The sequence below is a fragment of the Galleria mellonella genome, unplaced genomic scaffold (assembly GCF_026898425.1).
Source record: "Galleria mellonella isolate WM207_F2 unplaced genomic scaffold, CSIRO_AGI_GalMel_v1 utg6482, whole genome shotgun sequence".
In the NCBI taxonomy this organism is placed as follows: Eukaryota; Metazoa; Arthropoda; class Insecta; order Lepidoptera; family Pyralidae; genus Galleria; species Galleria mellonella.
In genome coordinates this window covers 148,529-175,015 of record NW_026442137.1, presented here as the reverse complement: position 1 = coordinate 175,015, position 26,487 = coordinate 148,529, and the positions used below count along the sequence as shown (strand labels likewise).

Genomic DNA, 26,487 nt, shown 5'->3' with positions numbered 1-26,487 from the left:
GTGTTGCGGGTAGTAGTCACTTACTATCAGGTGAGACGCATGCTCGTTTGTCCCTTGTGGTGTAAAAAAAACCGTATACCGTAGGCCTTTCCCATAAGAAGGATTTAGCGAGTAGTCGCCATGCTGGCAAAGTTAGGCGGATTGGCAAATTATATATAAAAAAAGAAATACAAAATGCTGCCTCTTGTCGTTGTATGTTTCGTATCAAATGCACCAAAGTGAGACAGTGTTGGCACAAATACTGTACGATACGAGTATATCTAACAAGATTCTACATTCTTCTCGTATAACTATTTTTTTTTCTATACCGTTCGCAAACAATGTGTCACATAATAATTCAATGTACAGAATGTGCAAATTGTACAATGACATTGATTGTAAATCGGATATTGCCATATTCTATCAGAAATATTCATCGTATAGAAGCACTTTACATTCACTGATAATCCAATAGTTTTTTTTTTATATAAGTTGGGGGGAAAGGGATTGTTAGTAATGGAGACTGAGAAGCCTCCAGCAATATACCCAACCAGGTCGATATCCTCGCGGTTCTCCCTGTAAACTATCATGTTTAATTCCTGATGAATTCATCATGATGGGCTAACTGGCCTGTTTCCATTCTCATCTATCACCCTTCACTGGTGCTCCGCTAGCGTATCCCGTTAGCGCAGGCGGGGTTACCATACCATTTTCATCCATCAAAAAAAAATAGTTTATAACTATAATTTGGTAGTTTCGTTTTTGATCCTTATTTTGTATGTAGTTTTTATCATTCATTAACATTCTTTTTGTATTAAAAATCAACCTATTCTGTTTCATCTCTGTGAATGTTGAGCGCGACTATAATTGGACTGCAAACTTATAATGCTATTGTTGTATTCTATTGGTAAAAGTCTTGTTTATAATCTGTTGATGTACCACAGAAATAAATAAATAAGTAAATAAACAAATAAATAAATAAGTAAATAAATACACATATAAGTATGAGTATGTACTTATATGTGTATATGTAGTGTACACATATTTGTGTACAAGTATGTGTCGTGTATCACGTGGCAACAACGTGAATTATAGAGCAAGAGGGCCCTCGCTTCAGCTAATTTGTCTTCACTTTCAGAAAACTTGTTTACGGATCTTATTTCGATGATAATTGGCAATAATTAACATTACGTCTCGGCTCTTGTCTTGTTTATTTCTTACTTTTGCTTTTAAGAACGATGTTGCCATGTTATTTAATAAAATAATTTATTGAGTATCTATTTTTTAAGTGTTTCTTGTTATTGGGTTAGCTAGCTCGTGTGTTCTGGGGGGGAAGGGGTTGTTAGTATTGTAGAATAAAACTCCCATTGGAAGCAATGTACCTAACTAGATCGACCTTCACGTGGTTCCCCCTGGACAATGTGTGTGTTGTGGTTTATTCTTAGTGAATTCGTCATGATAGGTCGACTGACCTGGCTTTTCATTCTCATCTATCATCATTATCAGTGGAGCATTTACTGATAGCGCAGGCGGAGTTATCATTTCATCATCATCATCTTCCTACCCTTATCCCAATTATTATTTGGGGTCAGCGTAATATGTTTTTTCTCAAACATGCTTGAAAATGTGAGCATTATTTTGACAATCTTCTTCGAGATAAATCAAAATTGCCGTACTGGCCAGATACATGCGGGCAGCGGCAGGCAAAAGTTGTATGAAAATCCATATCTGTCGTGTTTTGCGGCCAGATAATATACTATAAACTCATATCTGTCCTGTAATTTAAAAATGGAATGACCTTTTACTTCGAAACATGGCTACCAAAGAGCTAAGTAATACAAGGTTTTATTTAAATTTCGAAATGGCTTGCAAATAGAAAGCTGTTTATTGAAAAAAAAAAAATAATAAAGGAACATTATGGTGCGTGAAAAATTATTATTGTTCGTTATTCGTCAATGAACTTAAAAAGTAAAATTGTGTTATTGATTTCCGCGCATTGTTTGAGAAAAGTACTATACAAGCCTTGGCCACAACTAGGCATTAATGTACTACGAGTATTATCCATGTTTTAAAAAGATTTGCCTTTTAGTTTTAGGACCGGCCGCCTGCCTGACGTCATTTATCATTCCATTATCATTTAAAAAAAATGTATTAAGGTAGTAGGATATAAGCACGTTATATTTTATTATGACTGAAGAGTTTTTGTAAATACGATTGCATAGTAATCACCATTACGTTTCATACAAAAGCCAGTTGGCCATAAAACTGGATTTCAATTATTTTGTCGCGTGATGACTGATGTGATCAATGCCGCTTCACGTTCAGTTGCCAGCGATAAAACTCGGCATTATGTCGTGGAATAAGAATAAATAACTCGGTAGAAGTGACACTAATATACTTTATGAAAAGTTGCCGAAATATATTCCTCTTCAATTTTTTTTTGATGGGTGAAAATAGTATAGTAACCCCGCCTGCGCTAACGGGATACGCTGGCGGAGCACCAGTGAAGTGTGATGGATGAGAATGAAAACAGGCCAATTAGCCCATCATGATGAATTCATCAGGAAATAACCATGATAGTTTCCAGGGGGAACCGCGAGGAGATCGACCTGGTTGGGTATATTGCTAGCAATGGGATTCTCAGTCTCCATTACTAACAATGCCTTTTCAATTTAGGTCCATATAGGTTAGTTGCAAAAGAACCAAAGTCAAGATTTAGCCTGATGGATAAGCAAGATGAAGTAGTAATTGGCTGGTCATATAGCTCGAAGAACTGACAACCGATGGGGAAGCAAGGTTCTTGAATGGCGATCTCGTATGGACAAATGCAGTATAAGACGACTCCCTCAAAATTAACGACCTCAAAATCATTGAAAGGTGTCTGGATCCAGGTGGCTTAGGACCGTTCTTTATGACGTGAATTTACAGGGTACAGAGGAATAACATTTGAATCCTCAGGAATGGCAACGCATGGGGGGTATTATGGGCGAAACAGTATACTCTGTTATGTCCATGGCACTGCTCATGTCTATAGGCGACGGTTACCCCCTACCATCAGGTGGGCCGTCAGCTTGTGTGCCATTTTAAATTGTATAAAAAAAAATCTATGTAAGAGGTCTAAAAATAAAGACTGACTGATAATGAATGAATGAAAGTAGATTAAATGGGTTTATCACAAATTGATGCATTCAGTGAGCGAGATGCACCATTTCACTACGGTGTCTGTTTGTTTAAAAAGCCTTATAGATTTAACCTCTCTTCTCTTCGTCCTCTTCATTACTGAAGGTCGTGTCCTTGAAAGGTGTCTTATGATGTTATTCCATTGTGCACGGTCTTCAGCTTCTGGCAGAGCAGTTGCAATTGACAGTCCCGTAACGACGGTTACTTGGTCCGACCATCGATTAGGCGATCGTCCGCGTGGTCTTTTTCCCTCTGTCTTGCCTACAACCATTAGTTTGTCCAGATTGTCGGACAACCTGTAGATTCAACCTATTAGTTCATAATACATTAGTTTTTATTATTGAATTCATGGGAGTGTCACTTCCATTTGGATTATCTATTCTTATGATATCAGTGGCAAAGTATATACGCTTGTATATATCATGTACATACATATTTATTGGATCAGTGCTATTTTATTTACGTGTAAGTATTTTGACGCATCCCTTTATATAAATATAACTACCTGTTACTTTGAATTATCATTACTTTATTGAGGGGGACCTGGTGTCTAAGATACAAGTTACGACTTAGTTTAGGCTCCAGTTTTTACTCGGTTAATTCACGCCATATCCCACCCTTCAAACCGAAACACAGCCATGCAAACAACTGCTTCACGGTTGAAACACGAATAGGACAGAGGTTCCCAAGCAATCGACTTTTGTACAAAGTCTCCCTCTGGTGATATGATGATGACGATGAAGTATACTTTTTAAATGTAGATGCATACACGCTTGCTTATCTAATGTTGGGTGTCTACCACCGCTCATGAGTTCCCGCAACACTGGTGGAATAGCAGGCATGCTACCGGCATCTTAACCCTTCTTTGCATAATGGTGGAAATTTCCATTATAACATTGAATACCCAAAAATTATATAAAAGAACAAGTTCACTTTAAGTCGATCGTGTCTGGAAACCTTTTTAATGTCCATTGCAGAAAAGAAACCATAGCTGTCAAAATTTATTTTTTTCACCATTTTTTTTTTTATTTTAAACATGAATTATGCCACCTTGATTTATTTCACCAATAAAAAAATCATGCAAAGAAGGGTTAAAAAGGAATATGCTCCTTCTTAAACGTTTCAATGTGGTATCTGTTTGGAAAAATTTCGGGTTTCAGTTATTTCATGTTATATTAGCTCTTTAATACCTTCAAAAATTTTTAGAAATGCTTATTGAATAGATATTTATCTGAGAGATAGCTAGAACAAATGTGTTTTCTGGCTAGCTAGTTAGCCACTCGTGTATTTGTGAATATAAATGAACATTTTTTTTTTGTGAAATACGGAATAGCTAATAAGCTTTCTATTCACTCCATTCCATTAGGTTATTTTCTGTTTCATTTTCATAAGCTATTTCAATTCTTTCGTTTATTTAGGATTAACGAATGTTCCATTTAAATATATTATCTTATTTTTAATATTTTTATAAGTGCTTAAAACTCATTGACTTGCGTGTACTTTTTAGAATCATTGAAACATTTCATGTATTGTATTAGATTACAATATAAGAAATAGTGGGTATTAAAGTTATTAGATAGTGCATTAGTGAATTAATTTATATAAAAAAAAAAAATACACATTTTAATCTTAAAGTTATGAATGAATCAATGATTCTTTTTTATTGCTAAAAATATGGCACAATAAGGTGATATGGTAATATTACAATGGTTTCATATATTTTGTCATTACTGACGTGCAATAGTCATTACATAAGTTATGAGGAAATAATTATTTAATATGTAATTATATTATAAAGAGGAAAGATTTATATTTTTGTGTGTACGTATGTTTGTAATGAATAAACTCAAAAACTACACTGCTGATTTCAAAAATTCTTTCACCATTAGTAAGCTACATTCACCCTGAGTAAATAATTATTGCTAAAAAAGATTAAGTATCCTTACTAAAACCTTAGTAATGTAACTCAAGGTGTAAAAAAATATTGAAAAATATCTTTTGTCGCGTGCGCTGTGGAAACTATTGGTGATAGAACAAAAGTATGTTCTACAATATTGAAGAAAATATCAATAACTACAAAAAGCTTCGCGATACTATATGTCCAACTATTGTCGTTATGTCACAATAGCCACTTTTTAAAATGTCGTAAAAATGCCCACCGGTGCGAAGCCGGGACGGGCCGCTAGTGTGTACATAATAATGTAAATGCTTATGTTAACTACAGCGTTTGTTATATTAAATATGTTTCCTGTTATCAGTGTAAATATGTATGTATGTATTATATATATAGAGGTAAACAAATGCGAGAGCTCATTGCGCTTCTGTGTAATGATTTTTATTTTTATTTTCAACATGCCCATCCGACGGCGACATTCTTTAAACGAACGCGGAATGCATGTTCCATTTCACATTGCTATTTTACAAAAAAATATGTTTTCATGAAAAATTCATCAATTTTTTTTTATTTAAACCTTTATGGATATCACAGAAATATATATATGGACGAAATTATTTTTTTACACCTAAAATAAAACATATTTTTCTTTATGTTGTATGTTGACAAGAATTTGAATACAGGTATTGATATTTTTTAATATTTTTATTTTTACGAAATGAATGAAAAAAAAAGTAAATGCAGATATGATGTTCCATATAAATTTTGCTCCGCAGAAAATAGAAAACTTCAATTATGACGTCCAATATGCAGAGTTATTCTGAGTGAAGACTCAGGAGTATACTGTTTTGCCCATAATACCTTTACAGGGTACAAAGGAATAACACCCGAGTCCTCAGGAATAACGCGTGAAGGGTATCATGGGCGAAACAGCATACTCTGTTATGCCCACGGTACTGCTCATGTCTATAGGTGACGATTACCACTTTCCATCAGGTGGGCCGTCAGCTTGTTTGCCATTTTAAATTGTATAGAAAAATAGCCTATTCTTTCTTATAATAAAAACTGACTTTCTCAATTGAGGTTCTCAATTCGTTTGTATTTTTATGTTTGTTATCTCACAACTCCGTTAGTTGTAAACCGATTTCGGCAGTTCTTTTTTTATCTGAAAGGATACACTTACAGATCGGTCCCAAAGATATTTTATCAAAATCGGTTCAATAGTTTAATAGAATTGAATGTCATTTGAAGTCAGTTTTTTTATTATTAGATTGTTTCGTCACTATCTTGTAAACTGGGATTGTTTTTTTGATGAGTGAAAATGGTAAGGTAACCCCGCCTGCGCTAACGGAATACGCTGGCGGAGCACCAGTGAAGGGTGATAGATGAGAATGAAAACAGGCCAGTTTAACCATGCTAGTTTCCAGGGAGAACCGCGAGGTGGTCGACCTGGTTGGGTATATTGCTAGCAATGAGATTCTCAGTCTCCATTACTAACAATCCCTTTCTCCCCAACTGGGGATTTAGCGTGAAAGAAAAGGACAAAATATTTCAATAGCTTAAATACCTAGGTTTACGGAACGCTTGACGTTTTTATAATTAAAAGGGTTACAATGTAGAAGCGTGTACTTTAGCTATTAAATTTAGCATTGAAACTAGCAGTATTTTGTTTAGAAAAAGAAACAAATAAATGCCACAAAACTAACATAGAACAATATCTTGGGCACGCTGCCTCAATGTGGTTGGGAAACTATTTATAGTTAGTTGTTAGTATTATTATTTAAAAAAAATGTATAAAATTTATTAATTTATTTATTTATTTAAACTTTAATGCACAGTAAAATTGTATGTACATTCGGCGGACCTAACACTGAACGGTAGAGGGAAAAGGGATTGTTAGTAATGGAGACTGAGAATCGCATTGCTAGCAATATACCCAACCAGGTCGACCACCTTGCGGTTCTCCCTGGAAACTATCATGGTTAATTCCTGATGAATTCATCATGATGGGCTAACTGGCCTGTTTTTATTCTCATCTATCACTTTTCACCGGTGCTCCGCCAGCGTATCCCGTTAGCGCAGGCGGGGTTACCATACCATTTTCACTCATCAAAAAAAACACTGAACGGTGTTCTCTACCAGTTAACCATTGGGCGAACAGAGAAATATGTAGGCGGTGCATTATTGAATAGAGGAAATATAAAGCAACACTTGATCAATTCATATATTAATAATTTTTATATGTAAAAATATTATTGTACATTAAACCTTTTAATGTATCCAATATAAATTATGTACGATAAAGATTTTACAATACAATACAATACAATACAATATAATATTTAATACCGAACCAACGTTGAAGTAATATTTATCGATTGTAAAAAAAGTTAGATATGGTTTTGAATCGAGAATATAATTGCATTGCTGCAAATGAAAGTCGATTAAATAACCAACGTTACATATAAGTCTGCTGCTAACTTTACTCGTTTCAGGTTTTTTCTTTTTATTTATTTGTTCTTGATTTATGCTTTCATTAGGCACTCGTTTCGAAATTGTCGATCGTTACGTATAGTTTAATCATATCAGCCTTTAACTGTCCACTGCTGGACATTAAGCCTCCCCTTGGTGGATTTTACCAGTAGTTGCCATGCTTGGCAAGTGGATTGGCAACTGCAGTTAGGCTTTAGAGATGTTTAAAGAGGGACGCTGCTTCCCATCCCTTAACCATTAAGCTCCCTTAGTTGTCTCTTACGACATCCACCTGAAAGGAACGGATGGCTTATTCTATGCCGGGACCACACGGCCCAATAATATAATGAGTATATCTATTTTGTTTCTATATTTAGTGGATTGGCTATCAAGTGAGTCTGCACCCAATAGAAGTAAAAGTAACAATGGACGTAAGAAATGGCGGGAATCTCCTGATAAAGATGGCCGTCGGAGTCACATCAATTCGCAAGTATTTTTCAGAGCTAATAAAAGGTAATAAGATTTTGTTTTACGATATATCAAATAGGACTATGGTTACTATATAAGTGATACAAATATATAAATTTATTTAAATAATTTTATTGATCAAAATAAAATATGGTACAAAATGCGGACTTAACGTTAGTAGCATTCTCTACCACTCAACCAACAAAGTTTACTAGAGGGAGACTTTGTACAAAGTCGATTGCTTGAGTACTTCTGTCCCATTTGTGTTTCAACCGAGAAGCAGTTGTGTTTGCATGGCTGTGTTAATAATGTGTGATCGTCTAGGTAGGACCCGTTGTGTGTGTAATAACCAAGAGGTTCTTTAATTGATATGACAGGAGTTAAATAATGAAGATGATTGATAAATCCTTAAGGATATGGCAGTGAATTTACAAAATAATTGTAAAATATAAATAGGGTACAGAGGAATAACACCTGAGTCCTCAGGAATGGCAACGCATGGGGGTAGGGAAGTACAGTATCATGGGTGAAACAGTATAGTCTTTTGCCAAAGCTATGTCCATGGTACTGCTCATAAGTCATATAGATACAACACGCGACGGTTACCACTTTCCATCAGGTGGGCCGTCAGCTTGTTTGTCATTCTAAGATCAACCCGTAGCATAAAAAAAAAAAAAAAATTGGCAAAGCCAATATAATGTTGATAGCTCAAGGATTAAGATAGGTTTTGTGAATGTTGAGTAGGCCGGAGCCAAGTATGAGTAGATCAACCCGTAGGAAGAGAGCTACTAAGAGTTTGTTGAATAGGCCGTAGCCAGGTAGGTATGAGTAGGTCAACCCGTAGGAAGAGAGCTACTAAGAGTGTTTGTTGAATAGGCCGTAGCCAGGTATGAGTAGGTCAACCCATAGGAAGAGAGCTACAAAGAGTTTGTTGAATAGGCCGTAGCCAGGTATGAGTAGGTCAACCCGTAGGAAGAGAGCTACTAATAGTATTAAATAAGCCGGAGCCAAAGTTTAATAAGAATGTATTTGTATTTAATGTAGTATATAAATAAAAGTTACGCTAAAGATGGCCAAGTGAATAGTATACCGTAATAATGTTTAAAGTCTGCCTATTCAGATAACGATATTTTAAATAAATTAACCAACCTAGTAGTCAAGTAATAAATGAATACCACACAACTATAGTAACTATTTAGAAACGGTTAAATTAGTATTTAAGATGCAGTGGTTAGATAAATTTATGTGCTAAAGTTGCTTAGAATTCAGCTTATTTGGATAATGAACTGAAGGTGTCTAAGTAAAGAGATGTCAAGTCCGTACATAGAGGATGTAGAGCCAAGAAAACCCATTATATTTATGAAAGTAATAAACCCAAAACAACGTTCCTAGTACTTTGTCTGTACGTCTGTACACGATAATCTCAGAAACGGCTTAACCGATTTAGACGCGACTTCACTAATGCATTGCGGCTTTCTTTACTAGACATTTAGCGTTTGTTTTATCTCAATCGGTTCATAAATAAAAGTTATGCTTATTTGTATAATGAAGTAAAATAATATTTAAGTAAAGAATAATCGAATCTACCTAATTAACATCACATTACTATAATAACTAGATAAAAATAGTCGTTGAAATGGGCTTAACAGATAAACTGGCATTTAAATAAAGCATCATAAAAATCGATCTAATATATGTACTAAAACTAATAACTGTTTAAACAAGTCTATCACTATCTAAATTTTAATTAAATAACTTACTAAAATAGGCTTATCGAAGGAGTATTATATTAGCGATTGAATAAAATGTCATTTAAAAATATCATTAAAATCGACTAAGCATTTTAAACAATAACCAAAACTGGAACCAATTCATTTAATTAAATTATTATAAATGCCAATTCAATGTAATACATTTGAGACCTATCCTAACATTACGTTAAAATAAATCTAACTAAAATGGACTCTGAACCAGATGTATGAAAAAATATAACGCGAATTGTAAATAGACGATAATAGTATAGAGTCAATGAGCACGTTTTATAAAATATTCACAGGTAGATTAATGTTACGATTATTTATTTTAAGTAGTCGGGTACTATAACAACGTAAATGATTTCGAGGGTTGTAGTGTATTAAAGAATGTTACGGATCGCTAAAGGGTCCCTATACTATACTCTGACGTTGAACCAGGCTCAGAACAACGCATCTGGATAACAATAAGCCACTATTTAAAGCAGCAATCGTCCTACAGATGGATTAAAGGAGTATTAATCTCGGAGTATTACGAATCGTTTCTAATATTAAAGCAACACGCTAAACCAAATTATGAAGTAAGAAAAGTAATACACATATGTAAATGAATATTAAATTAGCATAAAATTTGAATAAACTTAGATGATGAAATAGACGACTTATAGGTACACACATGCACACGAAATCGTAATGCTGAAAGAATAAATAGATGCTGAAAATAAATTGATTAAATACTATTATTATTATTAGTAATTCAAGTTTATAAAATATTCACAAGCACATAAAATTTAAATATGGTATAGAAATAGAACAAAGTAAACTTAAATGATAAAATTCGAATACTTGTCGATACACACATGCACATAAAATCGTATTGCTGAAATAAAATTAATTAGTTAAAGTAGATGCTGAAAATAATATTATTAGTCATACAATTAATTATTATGAAAATAATATTATTAGTCATACAAATAATTATTATGTTCTTCTTGTGATGAGACAGCTTAAACAATGAAAAAAAATTATTTTTCAAAAGATTGCAAATGATTATCTATTCTATTCTATTCCTCCATTTTTGTGAACATTATTCCTTTGATCATTTTATGTTTTAATTTCTTAAATGTTCTCCTAGGCTAACTGAAATCCCTAGCAAAACCCTAGCTAGTGCTAAATTATTTAGCAAAATCTATTAATATTTAACTACCTTCTGAATTTATTATTTCTAAAAGTATACCTAGCTATTTGCCAAACATAATGATAAAAGATTTTCTCAATTCCAATAATCTTTGCTAGCTAAAAACCCTATTAAAACCCTAGCTATTCCTATATCTAATGCAAAATTGGATTTAAATTATTAAAATTAAAATTTGATAATATTTAATTTAAACTACTCTAAGCTAATTGAATCCTATTCTAAATATCCTGAAAACACGAGGAAATAATATGGATTAGTACAGTCAGGAAAATGGAACGGACTCACTGGATTGCGCCAACCTCGAACCTGCTACACGCCAATCAGGTACCAGCAATCAGGAACCCGCAACACGCCAACCAGGAGTCACTCGCGATTTACTTCCGAATTTAATAAAATTTAATACTATAAAATTTAAAACAAATGAATCAAGCGAATCGGACAGAGTCTTGACCAGCACGGAGGGGAGCCTCCCTTACAGACCCGATGAGTGTTCTTCCAATTTTTGCAGCTAGCCCGTCGATTGAGAAAAGAGACCGAGCCCCTCCATTCAGGCTCTTTTATAGGGTCCCCCTCGTCAATCCTTCGTCACTCTCTCCTTCGTTCATTTTTCCCTCCAATATCCCAAAAACTTCATTCAATTCATTCCTATTGGTTATCCCCAATTTAGGTTTCCTATGTGCTTTGTTTCTATTGGCTCGCGCCAAATACCACGCTTTTTCATCATACAAATACCTTCATAATTTATAAATGTATTATTCCTAAACAAAATCATTCAGAATCAAAACATATACTAATATCATAGTTTTATCAGATTTATTGAATATGTAATATAAATTTTACTCTACGATAACAATCACTATTATTGAGCCAGATAGACATGCAATCGTAACCTTTCTTTTATTACTTTACCTAGTCAGGAGATAAATTTAAATTCTTCCCGCCTACGTACGTAAAATATCATTCAATTCACAGTTTATCTGTGGTAGTAAACTTAGTGTCTGACTAAGTAGATTTTTCTTTTTAAAGTTAATTAACCAATTATATTTTCACAATAATGCTTTCTTATTTTATTGTTATTTTTTTATCATAAAATAATAACTTATAATCAATGAATTTCTATTAATTTATATATGCAAAGCGCCCTCTTCACGTAAAAATGTAGAATATGTTTTCAACTTCCTACTCTTCTGTAAAATTTGACAGAGAAATAATTAATGTTAAGTCCTTATTGTATGCCTATAAATGCACTAAATCCTACTCAAAATTTATTAAATATTCTAATTTATAAATTTTGTAACATATATGATTTTCATATGAAAATAGTAGTTTTATTTATTCAGATCCATTATGACGTACAATGTTTTTTTATACCACTGAAGTAGCAAACAAGCACACGGCCCACCTGATGGCAAGTAGTTACCGTAGCCATTTTGAACATCGATTTAACAATGCATTGATATTAACCACCATAAATTTATATTAAATTGACCTTCATATAGTATTAATTTTGTTAAATCGTTTACATTTTCTGTAAACATTAAAATATTAATTTATTATTTAAATTTCTTGCAAGTTCAACATTTCTCCGCAAGATGGCGTTAAATGTATTTTCACACATATGGCGAACCGTTACAGCATGGGGGGTATCATGGGCGAAACAGTATACTCTATTATGTCCATGGTACTGCTCATGTTTATAGGCGACAGTTACCGCTTTCCATCAGGAGGGCCGTCAGCTTGTTTGTCATTTTAAGTTGTATAAAAATGCTAGTAGCATTCTCTACCAGTCAACCTTTGGGATGAACAGTGAATCATGAACGCGGTACATCATTATTGGAATAAGTAAAGAAAATAACAACTAATAATGTATACCTATACACAATAAATTATATATACATAAATAACATAAAATGTTTATGATATACATACATAAATATAGAGGAATATATGTATACAACTGGGTAAATAGATAAAATAGAAATAAAGAAATGAAATATATAAGATGATGACTAAGCTACTATTTATTTATTTATACGCTTTTGTATATTTACTTATAATTTATTTATTTATTTGGAAAACGTACAGCTGAATTACAGTTAATACATTATCAAATTTATATCTATGTTAAGCCATGAATCGTTTTCACATTTGCGTAATAATATAGTTTTTTTTTTGATGGGTGAAAATGGTATGGTAATCCCGCCTGCGCTAACTGAATACGCTGGCGGAGCACCAGTGAAGGGTTATAGATGAGAATGAAAACAGGCCATTTAGCCCATCATGATGAATTCCTCAGGAATTAACCATGATAGTTTTCAGGGAGAACCGCGAGGAGGTCGACCTGGTTGGGTATATTGCTAGCAATGGGATTCTCATTCTCCATTACTAACAATCCCTTTCCCCCTATAATATAGATATTAGGTTATACCAAAGTGTACACAGACGAACTTATCCCTTAAAGGGATTTCTTCCAGTCAACCTCGAGAACCCGAGAGCTACTATTGGTGTGTGAGATCATAATATTTTATTTTTTACATATTCATTAAAGTATGTACTTATATAATGATAAAATAGTTTTATAGGAAATATTTATATATACGGCGGCGGGTAGAATAAGTATACGAGTGATATTGTACCGGGCAATCGGAAATATAGCGACTTAATGAATGGGCGTTGGTTTATCGCATATCATACATACATTTCACACACATAATGAACATCTACATCCATACAAATAGACATCCTATTGAATACAAATGATTCTATTGTAGTGGAATCGAATTTTCAACCATTAAAAAACGACAAATGTATTGGATCAAACTGGAATAAATTAATTATAATGATTACAAACTCGTTTTAATAGGAAGAAAATCCTATTGATTGCAAATTTATTTAATTATTTTTTTATATATTTTTTTGGCCATAACAGAGTATCAGTGTTCTGTTCGTTAGAGGGCGAAGTAATGAGTTGAATCGTGCAGAGTTGTTGTTAGTAGGCACAAGCACGAATATAAAAAATTATATATAAAAAATTATATATATATATATATATATATATATATATATATATATATATATATGTATGTATATGTGTACATGTATGTATATTCTTTTATCTCTTTTTGTGTATGTCTATCTATATCTATTGTTATTTGTGATTTTTTATGCAATTTTTTTTAACACTAAAACTTTACACCTTAATTTTTAAATCTTCCCATTTATCACAGTCCCAGTTTTATAAATAAAAGCTTGTTACATTGTGATAGCAAGAGGAAAAAGAAGGTGTTAAATGTTCTTAATTATACCATCAAAATATAATGCTTTTATTTATAAAATTGCTTTTATTTACAAAATATTATTTATAATAAAGTGTAAAAATAAAATAAATACACAGTAAACATATTTACTCACATAATCTATTTTATTCTCTCTTTCTAGTGTCGAGTTTCAGTCTCTCTAGTCTCTCTTTCTAGTCTCGAGTTCTCAGTCTAGTGTCTGAATGTCCAGTGTCTGATTGTCTAGTGTCCGAGTGTCTAGTGTCCGAGTGTCTAGTGTCTGAGTGTCAAGTGTCTGAGTGTCTAGTGTCGGTGTGTCTGAGGGTCTAGTGTGTACGAGTACCTAGTCTCCGTGTGTCTAGTGTCTAGTGTCTGAGTGTCCAGTGTCTGAGTGTCTAGTGTAGGTGTGCCTGAGTGTCAAATGTCTGTGTGTCTAATCTCCGAGTGTCTAGTGTCTGAGTGTCCAGTGTCTGAGTGTCTAGTGTCCGAGTGTTTAGTGCTTGAGTGTTAAGTGTCTGAGTGTCTAGTGTCGGTGTGTCTGAGTGTCTAGTGTACGAGTGCCTAGTCTCCGAGTGTCTAGTGTCCGAGTGTCTAGTGTCTGAGTGTCTAGTGTCTAGTGTCTAGTGTACGAGTGCCTAGTCTCCGAGTGACTAATATCTGAGTGTCTAGTGTCCGTGTGTCTGAGTGTCAAGTGTATGAGAGTCTAGTGTCTGAGTGTCTAGTCTCCGAGTGTCTAGTGTATGTGTTTGACTGTCTAGTGTCTGTGTCTTAGTGTCAAGTGTTCTCTAGAGTCTAGTATGTGATTGTCTAGAGACTGTGTGTCTGAGTGTCTAGTGTCAGTGTATCTAGTGTCAGTGTATTTAGTGTCTGAGTGTCAAGTGTCTCAATATCTGGTGTCTGAGTGTCTAGTGTTTGAGTGTCCAGTGTCTGAGTATCTAGTGTCCGAGTGTCTAGTATCTGAGGATCTAATGTCAGTGTGTTTAGAGTCTGAGTGTCAAGTGTCTTAATATCTGGTGTCTGAGTGTCTAGTGTTTGAGTGTCCAGAGTCTGAGTGTCTAGTGTCCGAGTGTTTAGTGTCTGAGAGTCTAGTGTCCGAGTGTCTAGTGCCTGAGTGTCTAGTGTCTGAGTTTCTAGTGTCGGTGTGTCTGAGTGTCAAATGTATGTGAGTCTAGTGTCTGAGTGTCTAGTCTCCGAGTGTCTAGCGTCTGTGTCTGAGTGTCTAGTGTCTATGTGTCTTAGTGTCAAGTGTTTGAGAGTCTGGTGTCTGAGTGTCTAGTGTCCGTGTGTCTAGTGTCTGAGTGTCCCAGTGTCAGAGTATCTGAGTGTCGGGTATCTGAGTGTCTAGTGTCTGAGTGTCTAGTGTCTGAGTGTCTAGTGTCTAAGTGTCTAGTGTCTGTGTGTCTTAGTGTCAAGTGTTTGAGAATCTGGTGTCTGAGTGTCTTGTGTCCGTGTGTCTAGTGTCTGAGTGTCCAGTGTATGTGTATGAGTGTCTAGTGTCTGAGTGTCTAGTGTTTGTGTGTCTGAGTGTCTAGTGTCTGTGTTTCTGAGTGTCAAGTGTCTGAGAATCTAGTGTCTGAGCGTCTGAGTATCTAGTGTCTGAGTGTCTATTGTCAGTGTGTCTTTGTGTCTGAGTGTCTAGTATCTCAATATCTGGTGTCTGAGTGTCTAGTGTCTGAGTATCCAGTATCAGACACTTGACACTCAGACACACAGACACTAGACACACTGACACTAGACTCTCAGATACTTGACATTCAGACACTAGACAGTGTCTAGACACTCGGAGACTAGACACTCAGACCGGTTACCATCAGACTGATTACCAACTAGTATCAAATTACTCGTCAAGACGAGTTAAACGGGGCCAAACTCGATGGGGTTGCGTAGTTTAATTACGGAGTTTCTATGCCCACCTTCCAGCTCCATCATCGCACCCTGGTTACCATCTGGTATCAAAGTACTCGTCAAGGCTAGTTAAACGAGCTCAAACTCGATGGGGTTTCGTCGTTTAATTACGGAGTTCCTATGGCCAGCTTGCAACTCCATCATCAGACCTTGGTTACCATCTAGAATCAAAGTACTCGTCATGATGAGTTAATCGAGCCCAAAATCGATTAGATTGTGTCCTTTAATTACGGAGTTCTTATGGCCACCTTTCTTAATTTTTTTTATATAATTCTTTTGATAACCTCAGAAGGAGGTTTGTACTCCTACAGAAACATTAAAGCTACTATTTGTCTGTTAATCTTCATATACTGTTCACATTGATGAAGTCGTGGGTAAAAGCGAGTGGCTAATAATGGCATGGTAAAGCTGCTTACGATATTGGTATATGCTGGTAGTGCACCAGTAAAAGAATATAAATGAAACAGGTGATGATTAAAATTATTTTGTAAGATTTAGGAACTAGGCTACTACACCGATTTTGATAAAATTTCTATAGGGCCAATGTGTAAGTATATGCTTTCAGATAAAAAAATAATTTTCCAAATCGTTTTAAAACTGACGGAATTATGAAGTAACAGACATAAAAAAAAAAACATCCAAATTTAGAACTTACTTTTTTTTTTGAAGTCCATTAAAAATGAAGCGACCTCATTGTAACGAATTTATCAAAAATTTCCTACGATACCATCCAGGTAATAAACAAGATCGACATTGACAGGGTATATTATTTCGTGGTTTATTCCTGGTGAATTAATCATGATGAGCTGTCTGATTTGACTTTATCCTTGTATATTATACGTTGACTGGTAAGTACTCTGCTAGTATCAACAACGCAAACGGTGGTAGGTTACTATTCCATTAAAAGTTAGTGACTGATTTCATCATCATCATCCTCACATAGTACTAACATTTTGTTCTACAAAATCGAATGTGAAAAAACGAACAATGAACGCATAATGAATTAAAGTAACTAAATTAGTTCAGAAATGACAAATATAGAATGATATAATAACACGAGTATACTAAGTACTTATCTATTTATAAAAAAAAACCTAACTAATTCGGAGAATTACGTAAAGTAAATCGTACTACGATTCATGTAAAGCGAGCTATTTAAACTCCTACGCAGTCTCGTGCAATACTTACCTACTGAACTATATATGTATAAACGCAAGACGAGACCGCCGAAACGATTCAAATATTATTTATTATTTATATGTATAGGTAGAACATTCCACAACATTAGCAAACGCCACAGAGATTTACGCCATCTATAGGTTACTTACGCAATTAGTAGTCATCGGTAAATTAATTTATTAGCTTGAGCTGGCGAGCGGCTAAGAAAGTAGCGGCATCTAGCACATATATGAACAACTAAAAATTAAGCCGAAGAATAAACCGACTTAGAGCTTTCCACTTGTTTGTTCAAGATGATGTATCTGTACTAGTATAGTATTATATTATCTCTGGCAAGGGTGAGCTTATCTATGAAAGAGATCTCTTCCAGTGAACCCAATGCAGCGTAAGATAAAAATGAATATACATATTTATTTTTTTATATTTTTTTATTATTTTAGTGCAAAATCAACAATGTCAAAACGCAAAACCACTGCAATGAGCGCAGAGTTGCAGGGACCTGCAAGGGGTGAGAATTACAACCCGAACTATGGTTACGAACCGTACTGAGCAGACGGGAACTGGGTGTGGGAGAAACCAAAGGACGAGGTCAATGGGACAGGCATGTGTGGAAGTAACTGCTCCCCCATATATGAGACGTAAGAGGAATTTACGACCTTATTTTGTATTACTATAACATTATTAGGAGAGATTTTACAAAAGTCGTCTGCTTGGGTACCTCAGTCCCATTCATGTTTCTACTGTGAAGCGGTTGTGTTTGCATACGAGTAACTGTTTCTATTTGAAGGGTGGGATATGACAATGAAATTACAAGGTACAGAGAGGAATAACACTTCGAGTGATACAGTATACTCTGTTATGTTCATGGTACTCTCTATAAAATCAGTTATATTTCTTCTCATTTCTGTTAATTTTAATTATTATAAACAAATGTGAAATGAAAATATTTCGACGTTTCCTACTCAATTGAGTTTAATCGAGTAAATGGTTTTAACAAAATTCAATACGATTACTCTTGACATTTTTAATACAGGATTCTTTAGATTTCAAATGTATGATTATACAGTTTTGGACCAGTTTGTGGAAGAAACTCAAAATTTGAGCATAAGACCTTTGTGGATTATTGTGAACTAAGGAATTTCGATTGTACTGGTCGATTAGGTAAGATGTAACTGATTGTAAGATTTAATTATTTAATTACAGACAATGATAGAAATATACCAGAGGGAGACTTTGTACAAAAGTTGATTGCTTGGGTACCTCTGTCCTATTCGTGTTTCAACCGTTAAGCAGCTGTGTTTGCATGGCTGTGTTTCGGTTTGGGATATGGCGTGAATTTACTGGGTACAGAGGAATAACATCCGAGTCCTCAGGAATGGAAACGCAAGGGAGGTATCATGTGCGAAACAGTATACTCTGTTATGTTCATGGTACTGCTCATGTCTATAGGCGATGGTTACCACTTTCCATCAGGTGGGCCGTCAGCTTGTTTGCCATTCTAAGTTGTATAAAAAAAAATTAGACTTGAAATAAAAAAACAGTTTTAGGTGCTTAATAGAGCGAGGCAGTATTTCACGCCATTCTATCGTCTCTAACTCTGCCAGGTAGAGGTTCAGCCCTTCATGGACTACTGTTCCCATCTTTAAATCGGAGCACCGCAATGTCAGCTTCTTCCATTCGACGCGTCCAACGTAGGGCATCTCGAATCATCACTGACTCTGTTATTTCCAATCCGTTGAATTCTGTGTATATGCGAACGTAATATCTCATTACGTTTTTTTGTGTATTCTACAGACTGTATCATGGGGAGTATTCTGAGGAACTGTTTTATATAATACTGCATATCATATTAGCCTTTAACTGTCCACTGCTGAACATAAATTTCCTTTTGTCATAGTAGTTGCCATGCTATATATATATATATATATTATATATATATATATATATATATATATATATATATATATATATATATATATATATATATATATATATATATATGTAGTCGGCTTTTACGACACCCACGGAAAAGGAAGGGGTGGCCAATTCTATGCCAGGACCACACGGCAATGCCGGAACCAGAGGGAGACTTTGTACAAAAGTCGATTGCTTGGGTACCTTTGTCCCATTCGTGTTTGCATGGCTGTGTTTCGGTTTGAAGGGTGGGATATGGCGTGAATTTACAGGGTACAGAGGAATAACACCAGAGTCCTCGGGAATGGCAACGCATGCGGAGTATCATGGGTGAAACAGTATACTCTGTTATGTCCATGGTACTGCTCATGTCTATAGGCGACGGTTACCATTTCCCATCAGGTGGGTCGTCAGCTTGTTTGCCATTCTAAGTAGTATATAAAAAAACCCCATATATATATATATATATATATATATATATACATATATGTAGGTTTTTGTTATATATTTGACTATTATCTTAGACTAGCTGTTTCATAATGAATGAAGTATGTGAATATTGCTTTTTTCAGGTTGGCTAATAGCATACAAGGGGGAGTGTCGTTTGGAACCGGTGCTGCACCCGAAGCCTTACTACCCCATTGAGATAGAAAATATCTCATTCACCGCCCAAACTATTATCGACAAATTCGAAAATAAGTATCCATATTTATTTAAAACACTGAAATAAAAAAAAATGTACATAACTTCGATTTTATTTTTAAAACTTATGTTAATTTTTTATTCGACTTCTATATCTATATAAAAAAGGTAAATTAATGAACTCGCTGTGTTTTTGTTGTTCCCAACAATTGTTGCAAGGCGAGACACAGTGAAGCAAAGCGACAAACGTACCCTGAAGAAGACTTCTGGATGAAGTAGAAATAGTAGTCGGAAATGACAAAAACACAGTGAGTTCATCAATTTCTCGTTACTTATGTATATAGATATTTTAGATATTATATATATATATATATATATATATATATATATATATATATATATATATATATATATATATATATATATATATATATATATGTAATAGTGTATAAATAAGTGTCACAAACTAAAGTTCCATCCCAACCATCTGGACGAGTGGCGGTCCTCCACCGTGCGTTTTTCAAGGCATATTCTTCCACGCACAACCACTCTTTGGAATCAATTTTTAGCAGCAGTATCTTCGAAACTAATTCAGAAAAGTTTATTTACTAAATTGCCCCGGCGGGAAATCGTCATCCCATCATTACGACGCTCATTATGAGTTTTTGTTTTAATGGGTGATAATGGAATGGTAACCCCACCCGCGCTATTGGTATACACTGGCGGGGCACTAGTGATGAATGATAGGTGAGAATGAAGCAGGTCAGTTAGCCCATCGTGACGAATTCAACAAGAATTGTTCACGATGGTTTCCAGGGGGAACCACGTGGAGGTCGACCTGATAGGGCATATTGCTAGCAATGTCGAACTCCATTGCTAACAATCCCTTTCCCCCGCTCATTATAAGTTCGTATATACATACAGAGAAAATAAATTATAGGTATATGATAATACTAGTCATTATCTGCGACTTTGCCCGCGTGGTTCAGATCTAATGATTGCTCGATAAGTACCTTACATTTTCAAACTCAAATAGTATTTTATATGATGATCAATCGAACTGCTAAAGTGCGGTGGATGAAGGATTGTTAGTCATGGGGACGTTAATCCCCATTGCTAGCGATATGCTCTGTCAGGTAAACCTCCATGTGGTTTCCCTGGAAACCATCGAGATTAATTATTGTCAAATTCGTCACGATGGGCGAACAGACCTACTTTATCCTCACCTATCATTACCCTCACTGGTGCCCTGCCAGTATATACAGATAGCGCAGGCGAAGTAATCATTTCATTACCATCCATTAAAAAAAACCGCTACAGTGCCAAGAGGTGATGAACAAACAAATTCTACTGTTATAAAGATCTATTCTCTTTACACTGCTATAAGGTAAGAATTTTCTAAATGCAGCATGGAAGAATAAAAGGAAGCATGATAGAAGATAGACGATGGATTTTATCTGCGAACACAGTTACAATTTTATACTACAAAGTTGGTAAACACGCATACAGCTCGTCTGATGGTAAACAGTCAGCCTATGGACGCCTACAACATCAGGAGTGACACGGGCGAGTTGCCGAACCTTAAGAAATAAAAAAAAAAAAATTGGAATGCATGCGAACATGCAATTTTTAGAGTTTTGTTATGACCACTTTAGTGTCATAGAATTATAATTGCCTTTTTAATATTTTTTTTTATTTTTTTTTTTTAATACAACTTAGTAGAATTATAATTTCTATGTACTTTTTAATATACATGGGACAGGTCTCTCATATTTCTCTCATATTTTATTCTTGAGGTCACTGCTATCGCAAATAATAAATTGCATTATTTGTTACATCTGATGTCACTGTGAATAAAAATAATTTCACTTAAATAAAGCTGTAATTTTCATGCCTAGTGGGTCGTAATTGAATGTAACGGTCAATCTGAAATAATGATTCCATACAATTTGTTACATGTTTTTTTACAAGGTATATTTCTAATTTTTGCTATGCATCGTTTGCGTTGCCTTTTACTATTTTGCTGTAAGTATATTTAATTTTATTCAAGGTACTTCGATTGGGGTTAAAAACCCAACTTATATGAATTATGTATAATAGAATTTACTTATCATTACTGATTTTTGTTGAGTTTAATAGGCTCATGAGTTGATGGCCTAGCATTCATAGTGTAAGCGACGCGTTCTGTGCCTCAAAACTCAATAGTTTGTCTATGTCATTGTCTATGCTTGCGGTCGTTTTTAAACTTATAATCGGCGCAACGGACGCAACACCCAGTCTGCACCTAGAAGCGATCGACACCACACGTCTATTTATTATCTGTAAATAACGATATTAAAAACGTAAAATAATATCCGATTGTTAGTCTTCGTTTTCTTGCCATTATTCGTAACCTACCGTATTCCATACCATACACATAGATTAGTATAATATTTAATTATTTGTTGACCACATTATAAAAAAAATATTTGTTATAAAAAGGCGGATTTAATTCTATATACATATAATTACATGTATATTGGTGTACTGCGGAGTTTTAGAATTACCCTTCTAGTATTTTTTTTAAATGAGTATAAATCTAATGTTAATCTCTTCTGCCCTATCGGTATACGTTGCCGGGGTACTTTGAGTTTGAGATTATAAGTGAGGATGATAGCAGGTTAGTTTGTCCATTGTTACGAATTGTTTAAGAAGTAACCACCATTGCTTCCAGGAGAACCGCGTGGTAGCCCACCTGATAGTGTGCATTTCTCACTTCTTATTTTTTTATTTCAGTACAGTGTTTTCGTATTGGAGAGAATAAAAGGTAGATCAGTATTTATTTGTAAATAATTTAAAAATCTGTAAAATATGACAAAACTAGAATTAGATAAATATCTGATAATTTCGATTATAAAAACAAACGTCAAACATTGACAGTATATGTTAATAAATCTAATTTTTTTAATGTAATAACGACCGATTTTTTTTTATAAAATGGTTTATTCCCACATTGGTTTCATGCCAATTTAGTCAAGATTATGAAGTTTGTTTTTATTTAGGAAAAATCGTAATTCTTTTTTAATATCTACTGAGGTGGCGTACAAGCATAAGGCCGAGTTAATGCTAGTCTATAAACACCTGCTATACCAGAGGTAATACGCGTGCGCTGCCGACCCTGTAGAAACCTCTTTATCTCCTTTTTGTAGAACCCTATGCTGTAAATTATTCGTTTACTTTAATGCCAAGTCCCTTGTGGGATAGGCAGAGAAAGACGAGTGCCAAAGACTTGTTGCTTTCTAAATTTTCATAGCTCGTCTTATGTATGTACGCCAGATTCGGGGATTCTTGACTCCTTCCTCAGACAGAACAGTCTATCTGATCATAATAGGTAAATTAGTCTTATATTTCATCATTCAGGAATGTCATCCTCACGCGATGGAACTTGGAAATGGTCGCAACAGTGCGGTTTTCTTTTGTGGAATGATAATGAAATGGTGACCTCCGCCTGTGCTATCGGTATACGCTGGCGGGGCATCAGTGAGCGTTGATAGGTGAGAATGAAAAGGCAGGTCAGTTAGCCCATCGTGAGAATTAATCACGATGGTTTCCAGGCGGAAACGCGTGGAGGTCGACCTGATAGAGTATTTTGCTGATAATTGAGCATCTATTATTAACAATCCCTTTCTCCCCAACAATGCGGTTTCGGAGGGATTTCCTTCCGCGAACGCTTAAGCTATGAAATAAGTTCCCTACCGAAGTTTTCCCTAGAGATTATACAGTATGGGGTTATTCAAAAGAGTGTACTAAGGTTTCTTCAGAGTTGGTAACGCACACGTGACACCTCTGGTGTTGTAGGGGTCCTTAGGCTACAGTGACCGTCTACCATCAGACGGGGCTCTACGCTTGTTAGCCATTTATATGTTACAAAAAAGATTACAATAATTTTCAGCATATCAAATGTAAAACCTGTGGGTTTTGGAAATGATCCTTTGCTGGATGAATATGATTTGAAATACAACAATCCCAATATTGGGTACGAGCCGTACTGGCCCCATGGCGAATGGCTGATACAGGATCCGAACGAGGGAGCCAACGTTTCCACAACCAAGATACCAACTGTTTGCGGGGACGAGTGCAACTCTTTATATATGGAGTAATTATTACCACTGTCATCACATTCGGCATCTGTTAATCCAGTACAAACCAGTATGAACTAGTACGAAGGGTAGGTTATGAAGTATTAGAAGTATAAGGTAGGTATTCGTGTTTCAACCGTGAAGCAGTTGTGTTTGCATGGCTGTGTTTCGGTTTGAAGGGTGGGATATGGCGTGAATTTACAGGGTACAGAAGAATAACACCTGAGTCCTCAAGAATGGCAACGCATAGGGAGTATCACGGGCGAAACAGTATACTCTGTTATTTCCATGGTACTGCTCATGTCTATAGGCGACGGTAACCACTTTACATCAGGTGGGCCGTCAGCTTGTTTGCCATTCTAAGTTGTATAAAGATTATGAAGTGAAATTATCCCAACCATCTGCAGGGGTGTCACGTGCTCGTTGCTGACCCTGAGGCAACCCTATTCATTTAATAAAGCCCTTTCCATTCTTGAAGACTATGCTCTTATGCTATAGTGACCTGTAATTTAATACTACATCACACTCTTCTAGAGGTAGGCATGATTAAGCACCTATTTCTCTCTCTGTTCATTTCAGTGTAGGCGAAGTGTGTGCTCACAGAGCTGACAATTTGTACTATGACGGTTGTTGGTATTTCATTGAGACAATCTGGTACCATTGCAATGCAGACATTATCGATACTAGAGTGAAGGGATACGTCACCTTCGACAATTATTGTGCGTTCTTGGACGCTAAGTGCAAAGCGCCTGAAAGTGAAAGTATGTGTTATATACTTTAAGAGTTTCTGTATATTTTAATGGATGATAATGGAATGGTAACCTCGCCTGTGTTATCGGTATACGCTGGCGGAGCACCAATGATAGATGGTAGGTGAGGATGAAGTAGGTCAGTTAGCTCGTTGTAACAAATTCAACAATGAACCAGTCACTGTGGTTTCCAGAAGGAACCGCGAGGAGGTCGACCTGATAGAATACATTATTAGTAATAGGGTTGCTAATCCCCATTACAAATGATCCCTTCCACCAAGTTCCTGTATAATGTGGCGTTTTAAATGTTAAGGGTAGAGCTTAGAAAAAACTATAAAAAAATTTAAGAGCATATCCTATTAATAAGTATTATAATTATCTATATTATCAAAAACTAAACATATATGCAAAAGAATTGTTAGTGATTGGCTATTGAGTAAGACATATGATGGATTACCAGAGGGAGACTTTGTACAAAAGTCGATTGCTTGGGTGCCTCTGTCCTTTTCGTGTTTCAACCGTGAAGCAGTTGTGTTTGCATAGCTGTGTTTTGGTTTGAAGGGTGGGATATGGCGTGAATTTACTGGATACAGAGGAATAACACCTGAGTCCTCAGGATTGGCAACGCATGGGGAGTATCATGGGCGAAACAGTATACTCTGTTACGTCCATGGTACTGCTCATGTGTATAGGCGACGGTTACCACTTTCCATCAGGTGGGCCGTCCGTCAGCTTGTTTGCCATTCTAAGTTGTATAAAAAAATTCAGAAATATTTTGTACAACAATTGGTAGAGCTAATGTCAAATTTAATTCAAATAAAGTTTCCAACGTCGCCGAATTTTAAATAAAACTATAACAAATATGTACGTGAATATGGACTATTATTCTTCTTCTTCTTCCTCAATTCCATACAAATTTAGATCTATCATGTGTACACATTTACAAAACACACACACTATTGTAATCACTTTCTTGTCCAGTTTTTGTGATTGCTTTGTCATTTTTTTTTATACCACTGAAGTGGCAAACAAGCATACGGTCTACCTGATAATAAGTGGTTACCGTAGCCTATGAACACCTGCAATACCAGAGGTATTACGCGCGCGTTTTAATTTATATTATTTGTAAGATTACCAGAGTCAAATACTTTAATTAATTTTTCTTTACAGAGTACGGTTTAGCACATTTTGGTAAATGTTTAGAGGATCAAAATACCATGTACAAAGGTGTGAATGTAGCCTCCGATATAGTAAGCAGGATGACGGCTTACCTCGCCTCCGTCGATGTGGGCAAGAAGTAAGCAATTGGATGTAGTAATTAATTTATTAATACATACGTATTAAATCGAGGATTTAGCTGGAAATATTATTTGATTATGGATCGTATTTCTATTGTTATCCATATGAAACTGTATTAGTCCGTCTTCAACGCTAGACATCTATTTTTTAATGGGTGATAAAGGTATGGTAACCCCGCTTACGTTTTCGGTATACACTGGCGGGGCATCAGTCGGAAATGACAGATAAGGATGAAAGCAGGTCAGTTAGCCCATCCTGACGAATACAACTAGAATTAACCACGATAGTTTCCAGGGGACCACGTGGAGGTCGACCTGACAGGGTATATGGCTAGTAATGGGGCTATTTGACCCCATTACAAATAAAAATAGATATAAATACATACGGAAAAAAGAAATAAAAGAATAAATATACAAAAAAAGGAAAACACATAAAAGAAGTAACATAATTTTTCATTTCGCAAG

At 35.3% G+C, this 26,487-nt stretch overlaps 1 protein-coding gene and 1 pseudogene across 1 annotated transcript; both read left to right on the top strand.

Annotated features, from left to right (window-relative positions):
• The first annotated feature begins 2,288 nt into the window (after positions 1 to 2,288).
• Positions 2,289 to 19,939, top strand: LOC128201933 (uncharacterized; annotated as a pseudogene).
• A 1,882-nt stretch (positions 19,940 to 21,821) lies between these two features.
• On the top strand, positions 21,822 to 26,027 carry LOC116413196 (uncharacterized). Its single transcript, XM_052900360.1, has 5 exons — positions 21,822 to 21,882; positions 22,633 to 22,663; positions 23,789 to 23,992; positions 24,555 to 24,736; positions 25,895 to 26,027. The coding sequence occupies exons 1-5, from the start codon at positions 21,849 to 21,851 to the stop codon at positions 26,023 to 26,025; spliced, it is 582 nt and encodes a 193-aa protein (XP_052756320.1). The 5' UTR covers positions 21,822 to 21,848; the 3' UTR covers positions 26,026 to 26,027.
• Positions 26,028 to 26,487: the final 460 nt, after the last annotated feature.